At 39.3% G+C, this 27,379-nt stretch overlaps 1 protein-coding gene across 3 annotated transcripts in view; it reads right to left on the bottom strand.

The window, feature by feature from the left end:
• Positions 1-360: 360 nt before the first annotated feature.
• Positions 361-27,379, bottom strand: part of LOC136886321 (bleomycin hydrolase) — a 63,677-nt gene continuing 36,658 nt past the window's right edge. For all 3 annotated transcript variants that reach the window (XM_067159055.2, XM_067159053.2, XM_067159054.2), the window contains 5 exons: positions 26,463-26,600; positions 23,644-23,892; positions 21,201-21,427; positions 16,585-16,705; positions 361-7,496 (listed from right to left, as the gene is read on the bottom strand). In XM_067159055.2, coding sequence (XP_067015156.2) covers positions 7,281-7,496; positions 16,585-16,705; positions 21,201-21,427; positions 23,644-23,892; positions 26,463-26,600 — 951 coding nt within the window. In that variant the 3' untranslated portion in view covers positions 361-7,280. The remainder of the gene's footprint in view (positions 7,497-16,584; positions 16,706-21,200; positions 21,428-23,643; positions 23,893-26,462; positions 26,601-27,379) is intronic.

The raw sequence follows: 27,379 nt of genomic DNA, 5'->3' as shown, positions 1-27,379 counted from the left end.
TGGTAGCAACTTTGTAAACACTTATAGATTGCACTGAATCTACCTACAGTTTAAAAACTGATTTACAGCACTTAGTTGAGCTACAATTGAAATGTTTTTATGTCAGTTTAAACATGAGTACTTACAGTTTGAAATAATTACATCCTTTTCAGCCAAACATCACTATATCCACCATAAAATCGTGAAAACCTAGAGCACAAGTCACTGCCTGCCTACCTCGCCATTACCAACTATACAACGTGCTAGTATGAGAAATAAAAGTCTCTATAAATGATCTTACCTGTATATTCATTCCTCTTGTTCTTACACTACTGGCTGGTCCTGTAGGATGGGAAGGGTAAGACAAACCAAGACACACTCTCTCTCTCAGATCATTTACTTGTCTTCAGGTAGAGTTTCATACCTTTTAGTTTCACAGTAAGCCTTGTCAAAGTCCAGAACACATCCAAGCTGCAAGTCACAAATACAGCTACAGTGGACTCCCCTGTTTGCTAACTTTACATGCGTAAGAACTGAAATGTGGACAATCATCTGTCCATTGGTCTTGCCCGCTGAGCACGTTCCTGTTCTACTCTTCCGTAACACTGTTAAGTCCTAGAGCAGGCACTATGACTTTGGGTAGCATTCAGAGCTACCTGGTGGATTAGCAGCCAGCAAAGGCAATCATTTAAACAAGATTTACAGCCCATCATCCAAAAGTGGCAGGAAGGACAGCCATGATAAAAGAATGACGATTCATAGGCAAGTCAATAAGCATCTGCAATAGGTTGGCTCTATAGCGTTGTGTGCTCACCAGCCGCTAGATGGCAGCCTTGTCAGATCAATACAGCTTGCGCTGTTGTGACATAAAAATGGCCGTGCCACTCTCTGTTTCCACCAAGGAAGAACAGCATTCCGTAATCTGTTTTTTGTGGTCTAAAGGTGCACCAGGAACAGAAACTCAGAGAAGACTTTCAGCACAATACAGGGTCAATGTTTTGTCACAACGTTATTTTCTTAGATATATTCCACTGATTGAAAATATGTATTACAGCATAAATTGTACATTGTTATTAAATTTTGCTGCTTATCCTGTGGTTCATTTTCACATTTTTATGGTATTGGTCCCAACACTTTACTGTTTGACGAAACCGTAAAAAACTGTAACCATAGCGAGTTATCTACCATCTTGGACCGTTTTGTAAATTTCGTCAAGAACTACAAAATGTGATGTTCCCCATATAAACTAGCATAGCATACAGCCAGTAATACCGAGCAAGAAATAGTCTTATGGTGAAAGAATTACCGAGGAAAAAAGTCCATTGGCACTCCATGTCGTACATGGTATAAGCTGTGAAGATCAGGGAGCCTAACAGGGATAGTACAAACCAGGACTATTCCTTATGTGGCAGGTATAACTGACAGAAAAGGGCGCATTCTTAGGGAGTACAATATAATTCCAGTTTTCACCACAGACCAGAAGCTCAAATCCCTGTTTCGACCAGTCAAAGAACCACCTCTTGAAACACCAGGCGACTATGACGTTCCATGTTGTTGCTCATACGTTGGCGTGATGAAAAGGCTTGTTAACAGGGTGAAAGAACACATCAGGTCAGTGAAGAATGTCGCTCTTGCATGCTGCAAGTCTGCCATAGCAGAACATTCCCACAGTACAGACCATGAAATACTCTTTGACCAGGCAAAGGCCATCGCACCTGCTAAAGACTTCTAAGCTCGACATGTAAGGGAAGACTGTTTCAAGTTATCAAATTCATGGAGAAGTGTACTTCAGAAATACATGCATAACACCACCACGGCAAAGCACGACGCACTCAAACAGTCGACAGAGAGCAGTGAATCAGTAACTTCCCTTGAAACCACCACAGCACGACGATCCCCGAGTCCAGTTAGTAGCGGGCCGTGGATAGTACGGTCGTGACTTGCACGCTCCTTCGAAGAATTTCTTTGCTCAGTGTCGGAGGCAAACCTTCACATGCCCTGATGAAGGCCAACGTAATTTAGCAGAAAGCTCGGCTTAGTTGTCTAGTTGTGGATTTAAACTGGTTTGCATATTTATTTCTTTAGTTTAATACAACGAACCTCAAAAACCTACGTTCATTAGGATCTCTGGTGGTTACTGGACAACACATGGAAGCCGAGGCCATATGATGATGAATATTATTATTATTATTATTATTAGTTACTGTGTTACGTTAGCTGAAAGAGTTCCATTCAACTTGTAAACAAAGTACCACGTTACAAGTGTCATCAGCCCTTCTCTGCCAAAAAGGATCAATCCGGCCAAGGAAGACAGTATTTTACAACACGTTTACTCGTGTTAACACCGTAGATTAACTGGGATGGAGAGTCCACTGTACCTCGTCTGACAACTGTCACAAAACCATTCTTACTACATCAGAGAACATCCAGTCCACAACGGTCTTTAAAAAACAAGAGATGCACAAAAAAGAAACAGCACTTGAGGGTAAAATGTATTACAATATTCTTTACATCGTTAAAAAACTAGCAAAGTACAAAGATAAAATTGCACCTTTTGTATGTTATAAATAAATAAAGGTACATTAGATCAAATAAGGATTATAAAAAGAGCTGTGGTAGAATCGACTTCATTAGTTCAGGGTGTCGCTGGACCCCAATAAGTCTAACCCTTTGGTATCATCAGTAGAGTGCAAACCAGAGTTCTTTGCGAAATGTCAAGAATATCAGCAGCCTATGTACACAAGAAACACGACAGTTCACACAAGAGAACAAGCTTTTGTAGATGATGTGACTAGATACTTGGCAAGAACCTATTTTCTCCCCAAGTGTTAAAGTATGTGTGTGCACGATTATTGGCCCGAATGTCTTTTACGTCAAATCAAGTTGTATGGAGAAGATAGGAACACCAGGTCGGTGTGTGGGGGAAGGAGACGACAACAATCTCCACATGATGTGTGCTCTCTATTCGCCAATCCCAGTTCTTCTACGTCCATCTCTTCTCGGCCTCCAGCGAGTTTCTGCTTCTCAGCTTAACCAGTATGGAGGGCATCAACACTCGCTGTGGGGCCATCTGAACACGTCTTCAGTATTGACGGGACAAGACCGGCACTGGTTTTGTTCCTTTCCAATACCTTACTTATTTGAAAAAAAAAGTCCTCTTATATGCCTAGCCTAATACAGTCACCAGAAAATAGAATCAATAGAAAAATCCTAGAAAAATTATGGAAGAGTAAGAACGAGAATAAAATTACAGTAACTCCTTGTTAATTCAAAGTCATTGGGACGCAAAAATCGGACTTCGAATGACGTGATTTTAAATTAACCACAAACTCGTAATTCAGAAATGCCAACCCTTGCGGTGTCACAAAATATTCTAAACCCCGTTACTGCATGCAATTAACCTTGATTCACATTTTAAACCTTTCAAATCCCATTGAAGAGAACTATTCCCAAAATGTATCTAATCTAACAACGTGCATTTAGATTATTCAAATAATGCACTTGCAAAAAAAAAAAAAAAAAAAAAAAAAAAAACACTGGCAAACATAACCTCACGCAATGAAAGGAAAAAAGCACAATTCAAAGATAAGGACCAATTATGCTGGCTCCCCTGTGCAAATGCTTTATCTTTTGGGTTACTGTACTGTTTGCATTTTTAGATGCCTTTTATTTGCATGGAAAGTGCCAGACGCCCTTAGAACATCGTGGCTTATCGAACTTTCGTATGATGAGGGAAGGAAGTCTCGCTTCCATGTGTATTGCAACACAGTACAGTGAATCCCACCCTCGTGCGATTTCTCGGCTGGCACTTCTCCCCTATAAAACAGAAACTCTTCTTCGGCTTGGCATTAAAAAGAAAACAATGCAGTTTCTTCGGCATTGACAATATTGTTCGGTGCATACAAACGGATTATATGAGCCACGCTTTTCCGTCAACTGTCGGCATCACCAGTGTCCTGCTTCTCTGCACACTAACTCTTACGTGATATTGCAGTATTCCTTAAAACGCTGAATACAAAGTAATTATGATTTCACTCAAACTTAGCAAATATGAAGCACAATGTAGACACACCGAAGTGACTGAAAGTGCGGAAAGCTACCCCTGTACGTTATGGAAGGTGTGTTCTTTCATGATGCGGAGAAATTTTGAATTTAAATTACTCTGTAAAATACATTTTTTTAAAAATGTAAAGGCAGTTTTGAATTAAAAGTCTGAATTTCGGTAATGGGACCGACATTGTTCTTCGAATTACGAATTATCCATATTTCAAATTAAACCATTTAAATAACATCCAAAATCGTACCTCATGTTTCCGGGAACGAGAGCATCTTTGAATTGGGCGAGATTTTGAATTATTGATGTTCTTCTGTAAATGGATCACAGAACTTAAAGAAGACATGAGAGAGTTACACATTACAACAGAAGATTTAAAATACAAAACAAATACATTCAAGGTATTGAAAGATAAACACAATAGACTACAGACAAAAATCAACAAGCAGAGAATAGGAAGACTGTTTCCAGAAGCAGAAAGAAAATTATGTTCAGAAAGGATGAAACAGTATTGGGCTGACAATAAAGAAAAACCTCCATAAACGTGACTAAAGTAGTCCTATGTTGGCTAAAAAAATTAAAATAATGAATAAATAAATGCCCAGCCTAAAATTTAAAGAGACTCATCTTCGTTTAGGTCCTTCTGTAACGCACTGACTTGTGCAGTGGGAGCTGAACTCTGAATATCTTCTCTAATTTGAGCCTGGTGATCTACTCTCGCATAGCGTTCGAGCATTCAGTTTGGTCCAAGCTACACCAGCAGCTCTACATCAGTAGGGTTGGGTGTAGCTTCCCCTTGTGCAGGAGTGACCAACATGCAGCAACTCCAGGTAGTCCTAATGCCGACAACTTGTGTGCATCTGTATTTATTACCTCGTTAATATTTCTTTTGTAACTAGCCATGTATGCATCGCACCCTAATAATGATTATTCAGTTTTTGTCACTATTCCGGTCGTGGCGAATAGCGTGGAAGATCACTTCACTTAAATAAAGGAAAGATAAGTTATAAAAAATTGCAGGTATTATGTGATCCAAAGAGTACTAACAATGTACAAAAAGTTCCACGTTTCTGCATATAACGTACAGCATTGGTGGAAAGACCAAAAGAAAAACTAAGATCGGTGGCACATAAAGAAAAGCATGTAGAGTACCAATGACAGGAAAGTTTGTTTGTGAATTCATCTCCTTGTATGACAAGAGTGAATACATGACTTGTTTAGCAATTTAGTTATCCAGCGACTCTGTCTGGCCCAGTGTGCAGGAATACAGGAGAGGAAGGAAGGTAGCTACTGGAGTCGATTCTACCCAACGAGAACAACAGTTGCTCCATACAAGACCTTAACTACAACGTTATGTACACAAGATAATAATAACATGGATCTGCTCTGGATTATAATACATCGTTCACTAAACATACACACTGCCCATGTTTTGGTTTTGATAACAGTTGAAAAAATAAATGATAAATAGCAGTAATCAAATTTCAGGGTATCTAAAATCCTTCAGATGAAAAAATATTTACAAATCTCTAAAAGCAGCCGAGTAGCTACCAAGTTTATTCTTTGGTCAGAGATTTTTAAAGGCAGCAAAACCACATCCTACACATCCCAGGAGAGTCCAGTAACTGGTGGCTGAAACCAGAGGATGATATTACCGGATACCACCGCATAACCTGTAACATCCTCTTCAGTTTTTAAAAGTCATGACAAAAAAGCAATCCACGTAAAATCAAAGAATGTTTTTCTTAAATTCGCCCAAAATCAGCCATGAGTACAAGTGCCCGTTACACCTACATCACAGCTAACAATGTTCCTCTCCACTCCTCTTCCATCCTCTACATGTGCCCTGCAAATGCGAAGGTGATTCAGACATGTCCCATGTAAACGAGAAGTTACAACTGTACGAAGATGAATCGGGTTACACAGCCGCAATCGAACCGACTGTTACAGACTTTATGTAAGAAAACAAGGAAATTGTAATTAAGACTTCAAACATATAAGATTTGGTACTGAAAAATCAAGAACAAATACTAACAGTAGCGAAGAAAACATGGAAATCATTTCGTGAGGTGCACAATGTACAAGTGCTCGAGTGGTTCACAGAAACAAGAACCAAGTGTCATGTTGTCACAGTTTGGCTGGAATGGACTAAGCTTGTGGAGAGAATGAATCTATTTCAGACAGCTACTGGTTGTCTAAGAGCCTCCATAGCTCTCACCGCTGGGTTCCGTGGTTCAAATCCCGGTCACAGAGGAGGTGGGACGGGTTTTTCTCCGGGTACTCCAGCAACGCTCTCCAATCATTTCATTTAATCTGTCATTTATTAATCATTGCCCCAGAGGAGTGCGACAGGCACAATTCCTATCCTCGCCGCTAGATGGAAGCTTCATTCATTCCATTCCTGACCCAATCAAACAGGCTGTGGATTTTCATTTTTCACTGGCTTATCATGTCCATTATAACGTCACGCAGCATACGCAAGAACTGATTGTTCTGGACCAAGCCGTCTTACTGCAGAGGCGAGTCAGTTTAAGGCAAAATAAAAAAATCCCTAATTTTTTATTACTTTGTTCCAAATAAATTCTTGTTTCATCCGTCATTTAGATAAATGATTTTTTTTTGGAATAGAGATCAAACTTTGTACTTTGTATTTTGTACTTTAAAACCCGACCAAACCAACCTATATATTTTTCCACATATTTATCTATTATACCCTTCCCTGTTTAAGAGGAAATGGGGGAAAGGGGGGATCTTATAAGCGAGTAAATATGCCAGTCATCATGGCATACCTGCCCTAGTCATAACTTCTCCCTTGGTCTGGTCTTCTTGTAACTGTCCATAACTTTTCTTTCTGTCATATGAACATTGCGTTATTTATTTTACTGTTTGTTTAAGATGCTGCGGGTAAACTTTGCAAAGCACACAACAGTTCCAAAGTTTCGTTGTTACTCTTGATGCACTACAGTGTTCTGCCTTGAAGTTGGAACAATACGCTGCCAGCGTTCTGGCTGCAACGTACAACTAGTTCTGTATTAAGTTGAAACGCTGGAAGCTGATGCAGTAAAAGATCAACAACACCAATAAAATTACAGATACAAGAAGATTTCTCATTAAAAAAAATTATTTTACAAATTACAATCTACTAAACCTTTGGTCGTTCCATCTGAAGGACACAAGGTACCCTGAATTAAGGAGTGTAGTTTTGGGGACTTTCACCATTTAAAAATATGCAACATAAGAAGTAGGTTTATTTTGCGAGGGTCCCCATGGGATCCCACGCCGGCAGCACTATGGGTTCCATTTCGAAGACGTCTAGGACATCCTTAGGTACGAACTTACGATCTACGACCACTTCGAATACAAACTCCTTAAACCAGTCGCTGCTCATTATGAGGTAGCCCTTCTCCCCTCGCTCGTCGCCCCACGAGTTCTCCACCCGGAACTTGGTCGGTGTACCGTCCTCCTGAAACACATACACACATAATTAAAATCTAAAGAATAACGAGAATAAAAAGACAGCAGCTGCTCATGAACTGCAAAGGAACTGCAAAGGAATCTGGGGGATATGCCTGTTCCAGTCTAGCCATCACACTGTCCTTATCCTTCTCCCACAGCTTTTTAAAAATTCTACAATGCCCATGTCACGAATGAAAACCTAATAAGATGTCACCTGTCCAAAGCATAAACAAACTTGTTGGGGGTGCAATGAGGAGAGAGTCCATCTTCACGGAGATGTAGAATTTGTGTTGTCTCGCATTTCCTTGCCTCTCATTCCTCCTGCCCCCTCTGCACAATTCATTGTGCACCTGATTGGAAGACACACATAAAACTTACAACAAATAAAACGGCATATGGCTTTTAATGCCAGGAGTGTCCGAAGACATGTTTGGTTTGCCAGGTGCACGTCTTTTGATTTGACACCCGTAGGCGACCTGCACATCGTGATGAGGATGAAATGATGATGAAGACAACACATACACCCAGCCCCAGTGCCAGCGAAATTAACCAATGATGGTTAAAATTCCCGACCCTGTCGGAAATCGAACCCGGGACCCCTGTGACCAAAGGCCAGCACGCTAACCATTTAGCCGTGGAGCCGGACTTCGATGCAATATATCAAGTAAATAGTATCCCATCACTCTTGGGACTAGTTTCAGCCACTTAAGTGGCCATCATCAGCCAAAATAAAAATTGAGCAGCTCATATGATAAGAGGAATGGACATGTTTCAGAAATGGATTTGTAAAGTGTGCAGCAAACACCTGTGGAAGACTATCAGGGAGGAAAAAGGAACAGCAGGGTAAAGGAAGCAGTTAAAGAGAAACAAATGGCTTGGAGGAAGTTGATAGGCAGCAATAGTACAGAGAATTGGTAGAAATATAAAAAAGCCAAAAAGGTACGCAAGAAAATAGTACAAGAAGAAAAACGGAAGAGCTTTCACAGAAACTTTACAAGAGGATATAAAGGGAAGTAAAAAGGTTTTGTATGATTTGGTGAATAATAGTTTACAAAACAGGGAAGATACAAAATTTGTAAAAACTGAAACAGGGCAGATATTGACACAAAGAGATGACATACTTAAAAGATGGGGAGAATACTTCTCAGAATCGCTAAATATTAAATACAGTGAACTGGTAGATGGGAAGGAGCAAGAAGAAACAATGGGGAAAGAAGAAGAACAAGAAAAGGAGATATCGATGTCAGAAATAGAAGAAGCCTTACAAAGATGAAGAGCGGTAAAGCAGCACGAGTGGATGAGGCGACTACAGAAATGATAAAAGCTGCAGGACCAATACGGCTACAGTGGTTGTATAGAATAATATGGAGGAAGAAAGAGATCCCAATATTTTAAAAAGGTGATAAAAAAGGAATGTAATAGCTACAGGGGGATCACCCTTATTGCCCATGTAGCTAAGATACTTGAGAGAGTATTGGAAGGAAGTCTGAGGAGGAAGCCAGAAGAAGAAATGGAAGGAGAACAGTATGGTTTTAGGAAAGACAGATCAATGTTTGACCTGATCTTTACATTAAGACAAATGATGGAGAAAAGATGGGAGTTTGGAAAACACATAGTGATGACTTTTATTGACATTGAGAAAGCTTATGACAGTGTGCCCAGACAGTTGGTATGGGACACACTAAGGAAAAACCAAGTTAACAGAGTGGAAGTGCAAATGATAAAAACTATGTGTTAGTAATGTGAAGACTAGTACAGGAAAAACAAAATGGTTTAAAGTTGAAACTGGTCTGTACTACCCCCATACTATCATCATAGTCATGGATGAAACATAAGAACATTAAACAGAGATTGGGAAGAGAGGCAACAGAAGCCATGTTAATTGCTGATGATATAGTGATACGGGGTGAGGATGAAACCGAAAAACAAGTAGATGTATGGAATCAAGAGATAGAAAAATTTGGGATGAAAGTAAGCACAGAGAAAAGTAAAACAATAGTGTTGACAAGGGGAAGGAAGGAAGGAAGGAAGGAAGGAAGGAAGAGGAAAGATAAAACTGAATGGTAAAATTCTGGAAGTGGTTAAAAGTTTAAATATTTGAGAAATGTGATCACAGAAGATGGAAAGATTACCGAGGAAATTGGAAAAAGTTACAAGCAAGCAGCTTCTACCAGGGTGTAGGGGTATTTTGTGGAACCAAGATGTCCTAAAGAAATGTAAGAAAATATTATATTCAACCTATTATGAACCCATATTAACCTATGCAGCTGGATCATGGACTACAACAAAACGAGAGTAGAGTATTATACAGGCAGCGAAGATGAAATTCCTAAGGGGTTTTGAAGGCAAGACCAGAGAGGATAGAATTAGAAATGAAGAGATAAGGAAAAAGAGAAGAATTTTGAAGCTTCAAGACAGGATAGAAACAACAAAGCTAAAGTTGTATGGCCATATGATGAGAATGGGAGAAGAGAGAGTGCCAAAAATAGCTTTTTCAGAGAAGTTAACAGGAAAGAGACCACAAGGAAGACCCCGAAAGAGTTGGACAGATTCAGTGTGGGAGTGCATAGAGAAGAGGGGAGGAAAACCAGAAGATGTACTTAAAAAAGGAGAAGAGTGGTGGAGAGACATGCAGCGATGGAGGTCGTTTATTCACAACCCGACCCAGGAAGCTGGAAACGGGAAATGAAGATGATATAATAACTAAAACATATGTATATAACAGGAAGACAATGTTGTAGGAATGATTATAACATCAAATGTTATGGGTGTGATTTTCATGTCGTAATATGATGCTGTCTGAATTAGGCAAATCAAAGTGGATCTCAGGCAATGAAGTAAATCTGGAAATGATGGCCAGAATTTGGAATGAACAAAACAAACAGAAAAGAAAAAAGAGAAAACAAACAGAAAAGAAAAAAGACAAAGAAAAAAAACAGAAAAGAAAAAAGAGAAAAATTATTCACAAGACTCGCCTCGAGTGTGAAATATGTATCTATGTCTGATGGTACAGATGTAGAACAAAACACTGACATGCTAGAGGAAGTAAGCAATGGATACATAGGAGTAGCTAGATAGGGAGGGTAAGGGGATATAAAAGGGAGAAGGAGAGAAAGGGTGCCTAAGGTGGGGCTGAAGGATGCAGAACGAAAGACTGCTGCTGAGAGCGGATTTTAAAGGTCAAATAAAATGTTTGATTTGTCTGAAATTTTATTAAGATTGAAGTTAGGATTAAAAAACTGTTCCAGATGGATAAAACAATTTTCCATAATATTGAACATTTTCTGTCTTGGTCGATATTAATGAACTTATGGTTAGTAATATCCATGTGCAGAGAATACACAGAATGTTATGCGGACCTGACAGCAACAGCATATTATTTAAATTGTTTAATTCCAAATGGGGATAATTTGTAATTCGAAGAACAATGTTGGCCCCGTTACCGAAATTCAGACTTTTAATTCAAAATTTATCTACATTGTGATAGAATACGTCTTCCGGAACGTGAAGGGGTAGATTTCCGCACTTTCACTCACTTCGGTGTGTTTACAGTGTGCTTCATATTTGCTGAATCACAGTCAAATTGTAATTCTTCTGTATTCTGCATTGTAAGGAACGCCACAATATCACGTAGCAGACTGTGTGCGGAGAATCAGAATCCGCAAACACTGGCGATGCCGACAGTTGGCGAAAAAGCGTGGCTCATATAATCAACTGGTATGAATCGAACAACATTGTCAATGCCAATAAAACTGCACTATTTCCTTTTAATGCTGAGCCAAAACAGAATTACGGTTTTAAAGGAGAGAAGTACCAGCCGGGAAATCGTACAAGGGTGGGGGGTGGGGGGGTGATTGTACTGTGTTGCAATACACACGGAAGCAAGAGACTTCCTCTCCTCACCATAGGAAAGTTCGATATGCCACAATGTTTTAAGGGTGTCAAGCACTTTCCATGCAAACAGTACAGTAATAAAAAAAAATTAAAAAAACACATTTGCGCAGGGAAGCCAGCATAATTTGTCCTCATCTTTGAATTGTGTGTTTTTTCTTTCGTTGCGTGAGGTTATGTTTGCCAGTGATTTATCCAAGTGCATTATATGAATACTGTAAATGCACCTTGTTGGATACATTTCGGAAATACAGCAATATCTCTATTATCCTTTCTAATGCCCGGGAAGGGGTGAATTGTCAATAAAAAAAACGGATAATCCATACTACTATTTTTTTTATGGACTTTAAAGCACATAAAATACATTATTACAAGTGATGAAAATCATTTTTCGTCCGTATTGAAAGTTTCATAAACTGTATATAGGATAATATCTTTTGTTTATTTCCACCTATTCAATACATTACAAGAAGTTGGCATTTACTTTAAAACATTATTCAGATGAGACATGTTTCGCCTCTCACTGTGAGGCATCTTCAGTCATTATCAAAAACCTTATTATTTTACCAGGCATCTGGTTAAAGATATTAAAAAATGTGTTTGATGATTATAAGAGAGGTAAGATTTACGTTAGTTATAAACATGTTCATGAAGTAACTAAAAATCAAATATATTGATAAAAACATATGTAGTTCTTTGTTGAATAGGACTTGTTTGATTCTACTATAGTAAGAGAAGGTGGCTTGAAGCCGTAGTCGTTAATAGATGTCTAATAGATAGTGGAAGGCATAAAATATCAGTTCTATGAGAATATACATTACATTCAAATGATACTAAAAACTAGTGGATTCAAAGGTAGTACATATAAAATGTTCAATGAAATAACTATAGATCTAATAAAATGATAAACACATATGTAGTTCTTTGTTAATTAGGACGTCGTAAGATTGTACGGCTTAAAGCCGTAGTCATTAATAGATGTCTAATACATAGTGGAAGGCATATGAAATCAGTTCAATGAGAATATATAATACAAACAATTGATACATAAAAACTGGTAGATTCATAAGAGGTACATTTAAAAATGAAGGCGTCATGTGACTATAAAAGACAGTTGATGGCTTAAAGCCGTAGTCAAAGTTTGAAATGTAGGTCAAATAACTGCTAAATATATGGTAAAAAGATATAAGTCAAAATATACAGCTTAGTATAAAAAATATGAAGGAAAAACATTCCAATTGTTTGGCAAAAGTTACTTGACGTTGGCATGCGTATGTCCGTGATATTTATTGGTCAACATTTCGTAGGTTATTTTAGATTTATTCGGCAAGATTGCGTTGACAAGAAGTTCACCAGATGTTTATAGTTGGCCTAATTTGTAAAAAGAAAGTTGCAGAGATGATGATGGGTGGAAATTCTCAACGTTGGTATGGTTTTTTTGACGTGAAGGTTGGAGAGCTGTTGTGTTCTTCTTCGATGACAATATATTTTATAAAACGTTGATTGTAAATAATTTATACTATTGAAGAGTATTATGGAAGTTTGATGAAGCTGTTGAATTACTGTTGTCGGCAAGCTCTTCGATATCAACATACAATTTTCTCCACGATCACGTGATGTTCTGAGCGGTTACTACATCCCATGATTTCTGGGCAAGATAAAGCGCTTCTTTAAGATTGTGTTTTTTCCAGAACTCAATCATCGATGTTTCTTGGGAAAGTAAGAGGCCTAGCGATTCCCGCTTATAACGCGCCTTAAAGTTTGCGATGACGCCCTGATCCATCGGCTGAATGAATGAAGTTAAATTAGGTGGCAAATGGGAAACAAAAATGTTTCCGTCCTCTGATTTCAAATCTGTATCAACAGCGCGAGAGGGTGCATTATCAAGAAAAAGGACAGCCTTTAATGGCAAGCCTTTGGACGCCAAGAAATCTTGGAACGAACTTATTAGGGAACCAAGTCCTGAAAATATTGCGTGTCATCCATACAGATTTGTTATGACAATCTACTGGGAAATATTTCATCACTGTTCCTTTGAAAGAACGTGGATTTTTTGCTTTACCAACAGCAGCTAATTTTAATTTATGGTCGCCACTAGCAAAAGATGGTAATACGCTCTTTATTAGATTTGTGACCAGGAGCTGCTAGTGTTTTACTGTTCCAATAAAGTCCAGTTTCATCGGCATTGTACACTTGACACGGAACAAAATTGTATCTCTCAATTATGCGCTTAGACTCGTATCTAAAGTTTTCTGCTCCACTGCTATCACCGATGTTTAATTCTCGAATGCCATGTGTCCCTAAATCTCTGTAGCCAACCATTGGACGCTGGTGAGTACCCTGAGAGTCCCATCTTTTCGTGAAAAATTTGTGCCTGCCTTGTTATCGTAGGACCACTTTGCCTCTCTTTTGCTGAAACCACTTGAATAACGCAGCATCCAGTTCTTTTAAAGATGATTCTTTCATTGTTTTTCTTCTAGCGAGTCCATGTGAACTGTCAGAACACGCCGCAAACTGCACACTTTGTCTTTATTCTTCATTAGGTCCCGCACTGTTGTCACACCCACACTGAACTCCGCTGCTAAATTTGAGACTAGTTCACCTCTCTTTAACCATTCGATTGTATAACTTTACTTTGTATGGTTAAAACTACACGTTTTCTTTTTGCTGCAGATATCAATCTCAACACTTCTCGGCTGTTAGAACGGAAAGTAAATGTTCAGCTTTATAAGTCACTCTCACATTTCCTTACTTTGCACTACAGTACAGAATGCAGCCTGCCTGTCTACTAACAGCGGAGGTTGACTATAACAGACCGCTAGGCTGGATTCCGAATCCTGTGCATTGTGAAATATTTACGATGCAGTAGCTTGTGATGAAAATATTTTATCTTGACAGAGAACGATATGAAAGATCTACTACGGTACTCTGAGATGTTAAATGCTACCAAGTAAGTTGTAGGTATCATTCTGAAGTAGAAATGACCAGCATACCGTACTCTACACTCCGTGGACTGGGACAGGGGACATTGCAGTACATTATTCATCAACAATGGAATGGATATTGAAGTTTGTGACTGTTCAATTTGAATAGCATCCCTCTTCTTTCGTGACAGTTACGTAGGTGCTTTGAAAAGTTCTCGGAATGTACTAGAATTAAGTATCTTACCTCGGTGGAACTGCTTTTATTTTTTAACATAGTCTCCCTGTAGACTAATGCATTTGGTCCAGCGATGTTCCAATGCCTTGATCCCATCTCGAAAATGAGATTCCTCCAGGCCTGCAAAATACCTCTCCAATTCGGCTGTCAGTTCTTCCCTTGTAGAAAATCTCCGTCCACCGAGGAAAATTTTCAGCTTGGGGAATAGATGAAAGTCTGATGGTGCCAAATCAGGTGAATAAGGTGGATGTGGCAACAATTTGTACCCCAGTTCATGAAGTTTTGCCATGGCAATAACACTTGTGTGCGGCGGAACGTTGTCCTGATGAAAGATGACTTTTCCCCTTGCCAAACCAGGCCTTGTTTCACGTATCTTTTCCTGTAGTTGGTCTAGGAGGTTTGCACAGTATTGCCCCGTAATTGTTTGGCCAGCAGGAAGATAATCTATCAGCAGAATGCCTTTTGCATCCCAGAAAACTGAGGCCATGACCTTTCCGGCCGAACGCACTGCCTTTGCTTTCTTTGGTGGTGGTGAATCAGCATGTTTCCACTGCTTTGACTGCTCTTTTGTCTCTGGGGTATAATAGTGGACCCAAGTTTCATCTGTAGTCACAAAACGGTGCAAAAAATCTTGTTGGTTGCACTGAAAACGGGCCAGACTTTGTTCGGACATTTTAAAATCTGGTGTGTTTATTGTCCAATGTCAAGAGCCGCGGCACCAATCTTGCAGATAATTATTTCATACCCAATTCTTCGGTTAAAATATAATATACCCATTCAGAAGACATCCCTACAGCTTCAGCAATCTCCCGCACTTTCAGTCGACAATCCTTCATGACCATTTTATGCACTTTTGCGATAAATTCTGGGGTCGTAACACTTTTTGGCCATCCACAACGCGGATCATCATCCAAGCTCTCCCGACCAAATTTAAACTCGCTGGTCCACTTGGCAACAGTTGAAAATGAAGGAGCAGAGTCCCCCAGTGTGTTCTGAAAGTCGGCATGAATTTCCTTTGCTTTCATACCTTTCTTTACAAAGTATTTAATCACTGCTCGAATCTCAGTTTTTTCCATTGTCACAAATCACTACGCGGGGAACAACAACAAAGAGTCGTCACTACCACACTCCTGCAGCTAGAGCACTGACGCGCCACGTGTTCACTCACAAAGGACGTGTGATTATTACGCAGGAACCTCGTTGCTCTAGCACTGACATCTAGCGGTGATTCCGAGAACCTTTCAAACCGTCCTCGTAAAAGTTAAATAATTTTACACAACATAAAATTACGTAGTAAAATAATGTATGAAGTGACGTCTCCAATGCCGATTGCCAGTCTCTGTGCATGTATGTACAGTAGTTACTGTACGTTATGATTGTGGACTCAGGAGTCGGAGAGTCGATGTACAGTCGCTCCAAAACAGAATACAGGCTGAGTGGCTCAGACGGTTGAGGTGATGGCCTTGTGACCCCAACTTGGCAGGTTCAAGCCTAACTCAGTCTGGTGGTATTTGAAGGTGCTCAAATACATCAGCCCCGTGTCGGTAGATTTACTAGTACGTAAAAGAACTCCTGCGAGACAAAATTTTGGCACTTAGGCATCTCCAAAAGCCATCAAAGTGGTTAGTGGGACGTAAAACCAATATTATTATTATTATTATTATTATTATTATTATTATTATTATTATTATTATTATTATTATTATTAGTGACATCAAGAGTACACTCATTCAGTTTTGGAGCGACTGTACATTGCTTTTAAAAAATAAAGATTTTTTTGATGACAGAAAATCCACAGATGATATAGATGTTGATTCCCATAGGGAACTTAAAATATTTGTCCTGAATGAGTAAATTTATAATACCAATATAATGGTCCGTTATTGGACATTATAAATTTTCCAGGTGGGAATGTTCAACGGTGGCCCAAACAAAATTCTAGTTTTGTTAAACCGAAATGGCTAAGAAATAAAATGTGTTGCGTTATATATTGAACAGCCCTTGTATACAGAAAGTATGAATAATGAGACTCCTCTAATACTTACATCTATTGACACTGCAGTGAATGCCATTGCATGAGTCATCATAGATTCTCCGTAAAGCAAGCGCTCCGCTTTTGTTAATCCGAGAGTAACGTCCACTCCAAAGACCAGCTTGTAGTCGTGACTGAAACATATAACAATACATTATCAGCTTATAAATCTCATATTTTTGTCCCGTATTGGCTGAACACAATTAAGGTTATGTTCCAATACTTGTCAGTTTCTTATAGCTAGTTTATTATTTACATAACATAATCCAGCTTAGTCTCTGAGTATAATACTACAGAGAACATGTTTCATTCCAATTAGGGAACATCTTCAGCTAAAAGATTTAACAAAAATTGACATGACAAATAAAACACTTGTGATGAGTTACCGAATAATGAGATTTCTCTAGGACATTAACTTGGTGGTTGTTGAATGCTCCCTACATTATTCTCCTTGGATAGCAACAGCCTGTTTTCCTTTCGAAGCATGATTTTACTCTACTCCCAATCACATTGTTCCTAGATGATGATGCTTGTTTAAAGAGGCCTAACATCTAGGGCATCGGCCCCTGATGGTACGAAACGAGACAAAATGTAATGGCTCATCCACTGATCAAAATTCAAAACCAGGTGATGATGAATATGAATTAAAAATAATCAGCAGATCCAACCCACAATACTGAAATTTAAAAATAATTCCAAAATCGATCCACTGACTAGAATTCAAAAAGACGACAATAAACAATCAGTGGATCTGCCCCGCAATGCCTCACCTTACCAGAAAGTGTATTAATGACCAAAGGGCTGCTTCCAAAGCACAATCCTGAATTGATGATGCTCGTTGTCTAAATCCAGGTCAATGGCTCCTCATAATGGTACTTATCGCTAGGAAAGTAGAACCATGGTATTTCTCAGTAGCGGTAGCGGTACTAATCATGAGTAACATAGACTTAGTGTTCCACACACTGTGGTGTCACCATGGTGCACCTCACATACGTGTACTAATCACAGGGACCCGTGGTGTTTCTCACAATGGTACTAATTACAAGTAAAGGTGACTCATGGTGTTCCTCTCATGATGGTACTAATTACAAGTAGTGTCATCTTTCTAATTCAATCATCGCTTTGTCACCCCTTTTAGCCGCCTCTTACGATGGACAGGGGATACAGTGGGAGTATATTTGTCTTTGTCCCCCCACCCACAGTGGGTACAGTGTTTCTTTCATCAATGGAACTCGCCATTCGCACCGACTGGCATGTTATTTTCTAACATATATTACTGAAGTGCAGTGTGTTTCTTACATTATATACTCCAGTAGTTATGTTTTAACCTCCATAAGTATGAATACAGAGCTTTTTTTTCTTCTTCTTCTTCTTCTTCTTCTTTTATGACCACATAGGATCACTTTAGTCAGTCCGTCGTTCAGGTCTCTTTGAAGGGATTGTTCGGGCTTTGCGGTCCTCCCAGTACTTCTTCAGACGCTCCGATCTTCGTGCCCTTTCCTCAGTTGAAAATGTGCGTGTTGTTGGTTTGTTTTGTGTAAGGGTAAAGCGGAGGTTTGTATTCTTGAGTTTTGTATTCAATTTTATCTTATTTTTGGTGTCTTCTGTTGTAAGGCCTATTTCCTTCAGATCCTCTCTTACTTCTCTGATCCATTTACATCCTGTTGTGGTATTTTTTGAGACGAGATTGTGTTGTACTAGTTGTTTCAGAAGTCTCGAGTCCTGCATCCTCATGATATGTCCAAAGAATCCCAGTCTCCTCTTACGCATAGTATCTGTAATGGGTTCTAGCTCTTTGTACACGACTTTGTTAGGTATTAACCGCCACTGTCCATCTTTCTGATATTTTTTGTTGATACAGGTTCTTCCAATCCTCCTTTCAATTTTCTGAAGTCTGTCAGTCTTTGATTGTTTATTCAGGTAAAAGAGTGTTTCTGCTGCATATGTAGCTTCCGGTTTTATAACTGTGTTGTAGTGTTTTATTTTTGTATTTATTGATAGACATTTCTTTTTGTAGATATCCCATGTTAATTTTTGTGCTTTAGCTAATCTATTTGTTCTTACTTGGATTGAGATTTTTTCATTTAAGTTATGTGTTATTACTTCTCCAAGATATTTAAACTGAGTTACTATTTTGATTTTATTACCATTTATGGTGACTTCTTTTAGCTGTGTTGGTTTTTGGGGCATAATTTCTGTTTTTTCAAATGATATTTTGAGGCCAATTTTATTTGCAATGTTTTGAAGTTCTGATATCTGGGTTTTTGCTTCTTTTATGTCAACTGCTAGTAATGCTAAATCGTCAGCAAAACCCAGGCAATTTGTTTTGATTTTTCGGCCAATCTTTATTTTGGGGGGACATTTTCTAAACCATTCCCTCATTACCATTTCTAGAGCACAGTTAAATAATAGTGGTGAGAGCCCATCTCCCTGCCGTAGTCCAGTTTTAATTTCAAATGTCTCTGATGTTTCCCCCCTAAACTTCACTTTTGACTTGGTATTGGTGAGAGTCAATTTTATCATGTTTATTAATTTGGGGTGTAGTCCAAGGTGCCTTAAAATTTTAAACAGAGATTCTCTATGGATGCAATCATAAGTTTAAAAAAAAGAGAGCAAGTTTTAGGATGAATGAAATTCATCCTGATGACTGTCCATTCAATGCCCTCGATGATGAATTGCACCATTTACGTACCGGCAGTGAAGACGAATTGTCGGAGAACAAGCAGCAATTTACATGTGATCCCCCCCCCAAAAAAAAAAAAAACGGCATACCAGGTCTATGTACATTACATTGTGAGTGGCAGCAGTCTTTACAAACATATTGTGACCACTGATAACTCTAACCCCTCAAACCTTCCGCATGCAGATAATAGAGGCATTGATGATATAGTGTCCAACAGTGACGAAGGGGACAGTTATGGAGAAACCGAGCGAGTTGGTTAGGGGCGCGCAGCTGTGAGCTTACATTCAGGAGATAGTGGGTTCCAATCCCACCGTTGGCAGCCCTGAAGTGGTTTTCCGTGGTTTCCTATTTTTACACCGGGCGAATGCTGGGGCTCAACCTTAATTAAGGCCATGGGTGCTGCCTTCCCAATCCTAGCACTTTCTCGTCCTTCCGTCGCCGGAAACCTTTGATGTGTTATGTGACGTTAAACAAGTAGGAAAAAAAGTTATAGAGAAATGAACAACGTTCATTCTAAACAGAAGCCCGGCCCTCTGCACACTGACCGTTCAGGCAAGGAGCCAGAATTTACCCTAGTGAAGTACAGGTACAAACATTCCTTTACTGACTAAATTACACATTCATTTCAACATGAATTGTTATGGTACAACCACACTGTGTGAAATGAGGCCATTTACTTCAAACAACTAGCCCTCATGGTGACAGACCCTACTGCTCCAGGGGGAAGTTGTGCCGACGCTACTTGTTTGTACCCTTGCAAAGACGCAAAAAGCAAACTGCAGCTTATAATGTTACACAACACGGGACAGCCTTTCTATAGGCAAGAACAAAAAACTGACATAATTGGAGACAACAGAAAACCCAGCTCTTGGTTAGTTAAAGATGTAGAGAAATTTATCTGATGAAAGAACGCGGTAATTTAGAATAGATGTGATGACACTTCTGAACTGGTATCTGCAGGAGCAAGAACTGTCATAGAATCTTCCACTATCCGAGCCTTTCCCTTCCCATCCCATCACTCCTGCTCCCGATACACCCTTCGGCAATTTATCAAATGACACTGAACTGTACTCATTTCAAAAGAAGTAATAAACTGAACATATTTACCCCAGTACATGCTTCACTCACCCCCATGTAACAAGGAGTTTTTTCTTCTGGGAGTGCGCTTTTCCGAAAATACGTGTCTTGTTTTGTAATCTCGTTCCCAATCAAACTTAATAAAAGGTGAAAGTTGCAGGGATCACCTCGCGCAATTAAGAACATTATCTTCATTGTTTCGTAGTTCATTTAGCAAGGACACTAGCCTATTTCTTTCAATTCTTTTGACATTTAAAGGATGAACCCAAAGTTTCCATGGTGGTTTCGAATTAAAGAGCAACAACTGAAGCATCACTGGTATGTGTTCATCTACATCCTCTTCTCCAGACAGCATCTTGACAACTGTTGACTTTGCTGCAGTGTGTGCACAGAGTTCTTTGAAACAGCGGAAACATTTTGCCTCAGGCGGTTTGTTTCGTTCAGTGTGGTTGTACCCATAGACATATCTACTGTGTTACAAATTAGGCAATTTTTTGATGAAAGTGCAGAAATAAATCAGACTATTAGCAATATTGAAATTTATTTTTTAAAATGGAGTTTAAAGGGTTAAGAGAGGCTGAGTGATGTGGACAAGGAGGCCTTTTTCTGCTTCCCAGTTTCACCAGGAGAGTGAGCATCAACACTCAGTCTTGATGTGGGAAGCGAGATAAACACAGCAAAAGGGAAGAAACAAAATTATAACGATGAATGTACACGTTAAATGACTAGGAAGAGGGAACAAACACAGGAGAAGGAAGGGAATCCTGCAGTCCGTGGAATAAAACAAGTCTCAAATTAAATCACAGACGAGAACAAACATGACAGATGATATTACTGCCCTCATACCTCTGGGTAAAGAGAAAACTTACACGTTGAGGTCTTCAATGCCTTGTTTGCCCGCAAACCTCTTGCTGACCTCGCACCCGAACCACACGGGCTCTCCGCTCTTGATGGACTCCGCTGCCAACTTCATGAGAAGGTCGACGGGCTGGTTGTTGTACACGATCGGCCGCCCGCCGACCACGTTACCTAGGCAGTCCACCGTGTAGGCCTTGCCGTAGCTATTGGTGGGACGTGGGTCTGTGACTAGACAAACCTGGAACACAGACATTCATCTATGTGAAACATTCCCTTACTCTGGATGGAATGCTTCTTCCTCAACCATAACATTATCAAAATAAGAACATTCACCTCAATTTTATTACCATCAGAAAAAAAACCCACAATATATGTGGCTTTAGAAATGGCAGATCAATGGTGATCCCTATTTTTAGTATGAGAAAGTCACATAAAGATAGAAACCAGTGTATGAAGAGGGAGAAACAGAAAAAGAGATGAGGACAAACGTGAAAACACAAATGGACAATCTCCACATCTTCATACATTGAGACAGTCAACAGAAATTAGGAGAGCCTGGTTCGAGCAAAAGAGTGCATTAAGGCAAGGAAGTGCTCTGCCACCTTTGCTCTTCACTGTAGTAATGGATGAGTGGAGGAACTAGGGAGATTAGCAGTGAAGGATGGGTTGAAAATATCTTTTGAGAAAACAAAAAGTTGACACTCCACAATACTCAGAACATTAAAGTTGTAAATAAATTTAAATATCTTGGTGAAATTGTCACTTGGAATGCTAATGAAAAAGCATCCATAGATAACAGAACTCTAAAACTGAGACGAGCACAACAAATTACATGGCTGAGTTACAAAAAAAACAGACTCTTTCAATTAATGCTAAATTTCGCCATTATAACTTCAAATGAGAAGCAACAAGGGACAAACCGCAGAAAGTGGATAGAACAATTCTTCGGACAATGATCAATAAAAAACATCAGGTTGATGGCCAGTGGAATTCAGTAATTTACAACGAAAGTGAATCAATTACTGACACGATGAGAAAACGGAGGATTGCATTTTCTGGACACATATACCGTCTGCCAAATTTTAGACTCCTAAAACATCTCTTTGATTTCTTTTGGAATAGTAAAACAAAAAACACTTGGTTTAAAGAAATACAAATGGATTTGGATGAATTGAAAATTACTACAGACCAAATTGAAAAAAGAGAAGAGAAGAAGATACTAAACAACAAATATACAAAACTATCACTTAAAACTTCAAAACGCAAGCAGTATGTTATATCGGCAGAAGAACGGTCTGCAAGATCGTCTAGAATGAAGAAATTTTGGGAAGAGAAGAAATTATCAAGTGTTAAAATATGAACTTATTTTTGATGTACTTAATTTTTGAAGATTTTATTGTATAAAGTTGATTTTGGTGGTCCAATGTGGGGACAAACAGTGTAAATTAATAAACAAAATGGATGATGACAGAAGTGCCAGGGAAAACTGCGCCAGGAAAAATGAAAGTGATGATGTTTGCAGATGACTTGTTAATTTGGGGAGAAAAGGAAGAGGATATCTAGGAACAGTTAGATGCGTGGGAAGATGAGGTGTAACAATATGGAACTACATTTAATGCCAAAAACATCGAGACAGTGATCCCAACTAGAAAGAAGGAGAGACGTAGAATAGGGGAACAGCTTAGGAAGGTATAGAGGTTCAAGTACCGGCAAAATTCCTGGAAAGTGTCAGAAGCCTGGTCTGGAGCAAGGACGTCCCTCAGAGAAGTAAGACTGATATACAGGACGTATGCTGCAGAAACTTGGGTAATGAGGCAGAGAGCCGTGACTAGGATACAGGCAAGCGAGATGAAACTTCCGAGAAGCAGGATAGGAGGATAAGATGAGAAATGAGAAGGTTTAGTAAAGGAAGAGCCACTACAGAGGCACCTAGACTAGGATGGTATGGACTCTTGAAGAGAATGAGGAAAGGACAGTGAGGAGGATGCATGAAATGGAGATGACAGAAAAATGACTGAGAGGAAGACCAAGAGACAGGTGGATAAAAGGAGTGGAAGAGAAGTGGTGGAGAGGCTTATGTTCCAAGCAGACCTGGCCAACAGCTGGGAGTTTGGCATAGATTTTTATTATGTTTTTGAATTCAGGCGTTTATAAATTGAAATGTATAAATATCCAGGCAAGCTAAATAGGCCAAACTGGTAGGAGCTTTAATATTCATTATTAGAACACATTAACGAATAACAGTACAATAGATTTTCTGCTATGAGCGAACACATGGATGACACTTCAATAGAACAGATATGGACATTTTAAACATTTTACAGAAATATACGTTGCCATTATCAGAATGATTGTGTTCTGCTAGTCCACACATATTGTGTAATATGCAAACAAGCCATAAAACAATACACTGTGTTATAATTTTAAGTCTTGAAATGATTTTGGTTACATTACCTTGTCATCCACGTTGAAAAACGGTTTCACGTGCTTGAGGTAGAAATCTAGAGGCGTGATGGGCCCCACGCAGTTGTACTGCTTCGCCTTGTCGTAGTACTCCCACGTGATCGTCTCCGAAGGTATGCCCAGGCAGATTCCAACGATGCGGTACACGTCCGCCATCTGCTGCTCTATTTTCAACGACAGGTCCGAGTCGCCAGCGCCTTCCGCTATCAGTTCCCGCAGTTCTTTGGTATACTCGCGAAGCTGATCGGAAGAAAATAACAACAACATGACTGGGCAGGTACTGACACAAAACTTGCTCCCTTTCGCCAACACCAGCACCTAACACGATGAAGTATAGCCCTAAACTAAGACAAAGAATATCATTTCTGTTGGATCATCTGCCATATTGCTGGACGTAGAGAAACGAAACTGGACTGAGACAGCGGAGTGTGTTGTCACTTTTTTTGTTTTTGTTTCTAATGGTTATGGACAAAATTCTACAGGAGAAAATGGAAGCAAATGGGAATAAGGAGATGAACTTATGAAGCAGAAGTAGAGGAGAAACTAAATATCTGGAATGTCAGGTTTACAGAATATGGACTAAACATCAGTAAAACAAAAACCGTTAAAATGACTATCAACAGCAAGGGCACATTTTCCTGGAGGAAGTCTTTTGCAGTCTGTTTCTAAGTTAAAATACTTTGAAAGTACCATTTCAAGAGATAACACAGTAAACCAAGAAGTACTTAAGAGGACTCAAAAAGCTTCTCAATTTTATTTTCAGGTGAGAAATCTCCTCTGGGATGATTAAATGTGCCAGAAAGCAAAACTGACCATGTTTTATACTTACTTCATTTCAATTCTCACCCATGGACTCGAAACATGTACCCTGCATAACACGGCAAATAGTATAATCGTCAACAGAAATGAAATTCATCAGAACAATGAACCAAAAGATAAGATTAGGAATGGAGCAAACAGGAAGGAGGCTGTTTTAGGAAGACGCAGGCTACAATGGTTGAGACATGTTATGAGGATGGACAAGGAATTACTTTGACAGAGAAGTGAAAGGGGGGAGGCCAAGGAATCGATGGATACACACAGGTCAGCAAGAAGAGTGCCATGTGGGAGGACACAGAGGAACAGAAACTATACTTTGACAGAAATAAGTGGCGAGCGCTTGTACACCACACTAGGGAAACTGGAGCTAGAAAATGATGATGATGATAATATTGTGGCCTGGGAAACAAACAGGAAAGAAGTACAAGGAAATTGATAAATATGGTATGAAGATTAGCTAAATGTATATTGACTTATGCGGCTGAGACCTGGACAACAACAAGGAGGGAGAATCAAGGCAGCAAAATGAAATACCTAAGAAGTGTGATAGGAAAGACAGAGCGAGAAAGGAGGTCGGAATGGAGAGAACTGATAGGAGTAAACTAAGATGGTTTGGACATGTAAAGGGGATGGAGGAGGACAGATGATGGAGATGAAGTTCAAGGGGAAGAGGGTGAGTCCTAGAACAAAGACGAGTGCAACAAGAAGAAATGATGGAGGAGGAATAATGGAAGGTGGACAAGTGACCCAGCAGGACCTGGATAAGGGGAATGAAGGATGAGGATGATGATGATGATTATTATTGGAACTCTGGGTGCACATAAAGGATGCATTATCTGCACCCCTTGCATGTCGTTAGAGCCTACAAAAGAATCTGATCCACTCTCCCGTCTTCTAAGACCAAAAATGATTTAAGCCTTTCCGTGTAGAGGAGAAGCTTACATATACTGTATTTTCATGTAGGCCTTGTCTGTGAATTAATTCTTTATGAATAATTAAAACTGACCCCAGATGGAGCAAAGTCTCATCATTTAATAAACATTATTGTGACTCGTAACAGTTTTAACTATTCATAAAATCCAATTAAGTTTTGCTCCATGTCATTAAATAAAATATTTCAGTGTTCTCCCCAGAAATTTTCATCAGCTGGGTGGCAGGAATGAGTAGCCAGATGAGGAATATTACGTAAAAAGAGAAAAAGATAAAATTTCAATTTATTCCTGTCAGGGCATTGACAATAATATTACACATGTAAACATTAACTGCAAAACTGAACTGTTTTAGTACTATTACGAAGAAGACATAACAGAGTATTTTGAACTTCTACTGTTCGTTTATCATCAGCCAGCTGCTGGTGGAGTACCAGACGGGTTTGTTATGTCCCGCAGAATCGAGTCCTTGCATGCGATTCCATGCTAATCTGGACACCACTCGCGCATGACACGACTTCATAAGCTAAAGATTTAAACTCTGATGTAACTCAACTCGTGCAGTTATGCTGATAATAATGAAGATTTTTCATTTAAATAATTTATAGTATTTACATTTTAATTTGGAACACTCAATGACTCAAATATGTATTAATATTATGTAAACCAAGCAAGTTGGCCGTACGGTTAGGAGTGCGCAACTGTTGTGCATTGTCGGCAGCCTTGAAGATGGTTTTCCATGGTTTACCATTTTCACACCAGGTAAATGCTGAGGATGTACCTTAATTAAGGCCACAGCCGCTTCCTTCCCACTCCTAGCCCTTTTCTACCGCATCGTGTCTGTAAGACCTATCTGTGTCGGTGCAATGTAAAGCAACTTGAAATACTATGTAATCAGCACATATCTAGGTGAACCCATTAGATAAGTCCTAGGGAGAACACTGTATTTGTTACACAACCACTCCTTGGTAACGATATAATCTGTCGGGTCCTTTGGACGTCGTCATATCCACAGTTGTACTGTGTCAATGGTTGAAACAGAACAAAAGAGGAGATACCCACCTTGCTCTTGAGAACAGCGTTCATACGCACGCTGGATTCACAGCTGAAGGATTCGGGGAAACATTTCTTAGGAACGAGACCATGTCTATTGATTAGATTCACCATCATGTCCCACTGGCCGCCATCACAAGTTGGGTCCTGAAACAGCAACGTCACAATATTACTCTTCAAAACGTATAATCTTCATGTTGCGTATTTTGATTTCCTAATTTCAGTAACAAGCCTTAAGTATAGGGATGTTCCACCTAATCAACACTGTACAAATTATGTTGATAAAATAGGAGTTTTGACATAATCTGTACAGGGTAGATTAGGTGCAACATCTCTATAAGGCTTGTTATTGAAATTACAATATTACTCTATCGAGATAACAGGTTCACAGACAGAGAGTCTTGCTCCCTCATAGTTGCACTTGTTACATCAACAATGTCACAGCATGCACAGAAGTTTGGCGTTATGTCTTTCATTGGCTGTTTTTGGCGAATTTGCTAGAACTCAGCTAAATGCTACAACCTCTTCTTATGCCAGCCCTGTGTACTGATGCTCGGTTTTGCGCACTCCCAACACTCTGGAGTGCTGGTGAAAGATTCTAAACTCGTTTTCTTGGCAAGTAAGACAGTCTAACAAACATAAGTGACACCCTGATGATTACTGTTAGACTCTGATTTACCAGAAAGCAACATTAGTGACAGTGTTAGGTCACCCAGCAAGCTTAACCCACAAGTACAAATGATCCAAAAAATCGGATCTTGCTATTTTGGTCTTTAAATTTGATAACTGTGTAATTTTCTGTTCTTTTCACTTTCACAGTAATTCCTTCTGAACAAGTCAATGCCATTAGTTAGTATGTGCAGTTGGCCAGACTGGTACAGTATTAATTAGAAGACAACGTGGCGTCTAAGAGGAGCAATGCTCGC

This window comes from Anabrus simplex, chromosome X (assembly GCF_040414725.1).
Source record: "Anabrus simplex isolate iqAnaSimp1 chromosome X, ASM4041472v1, whole genome shotgun sequence".
Taxonomy (NCBI): Eukaryota; Metazoa; Arthropoda; class Insecta; order Orthoptera; family Tettigoniidae; genus Anabrus; species Anabrus simplex.
Note: the sequence above shows the minus strand (reverse complement) of the source record. Positions and strands in the feature narration are given on the sequence as shown.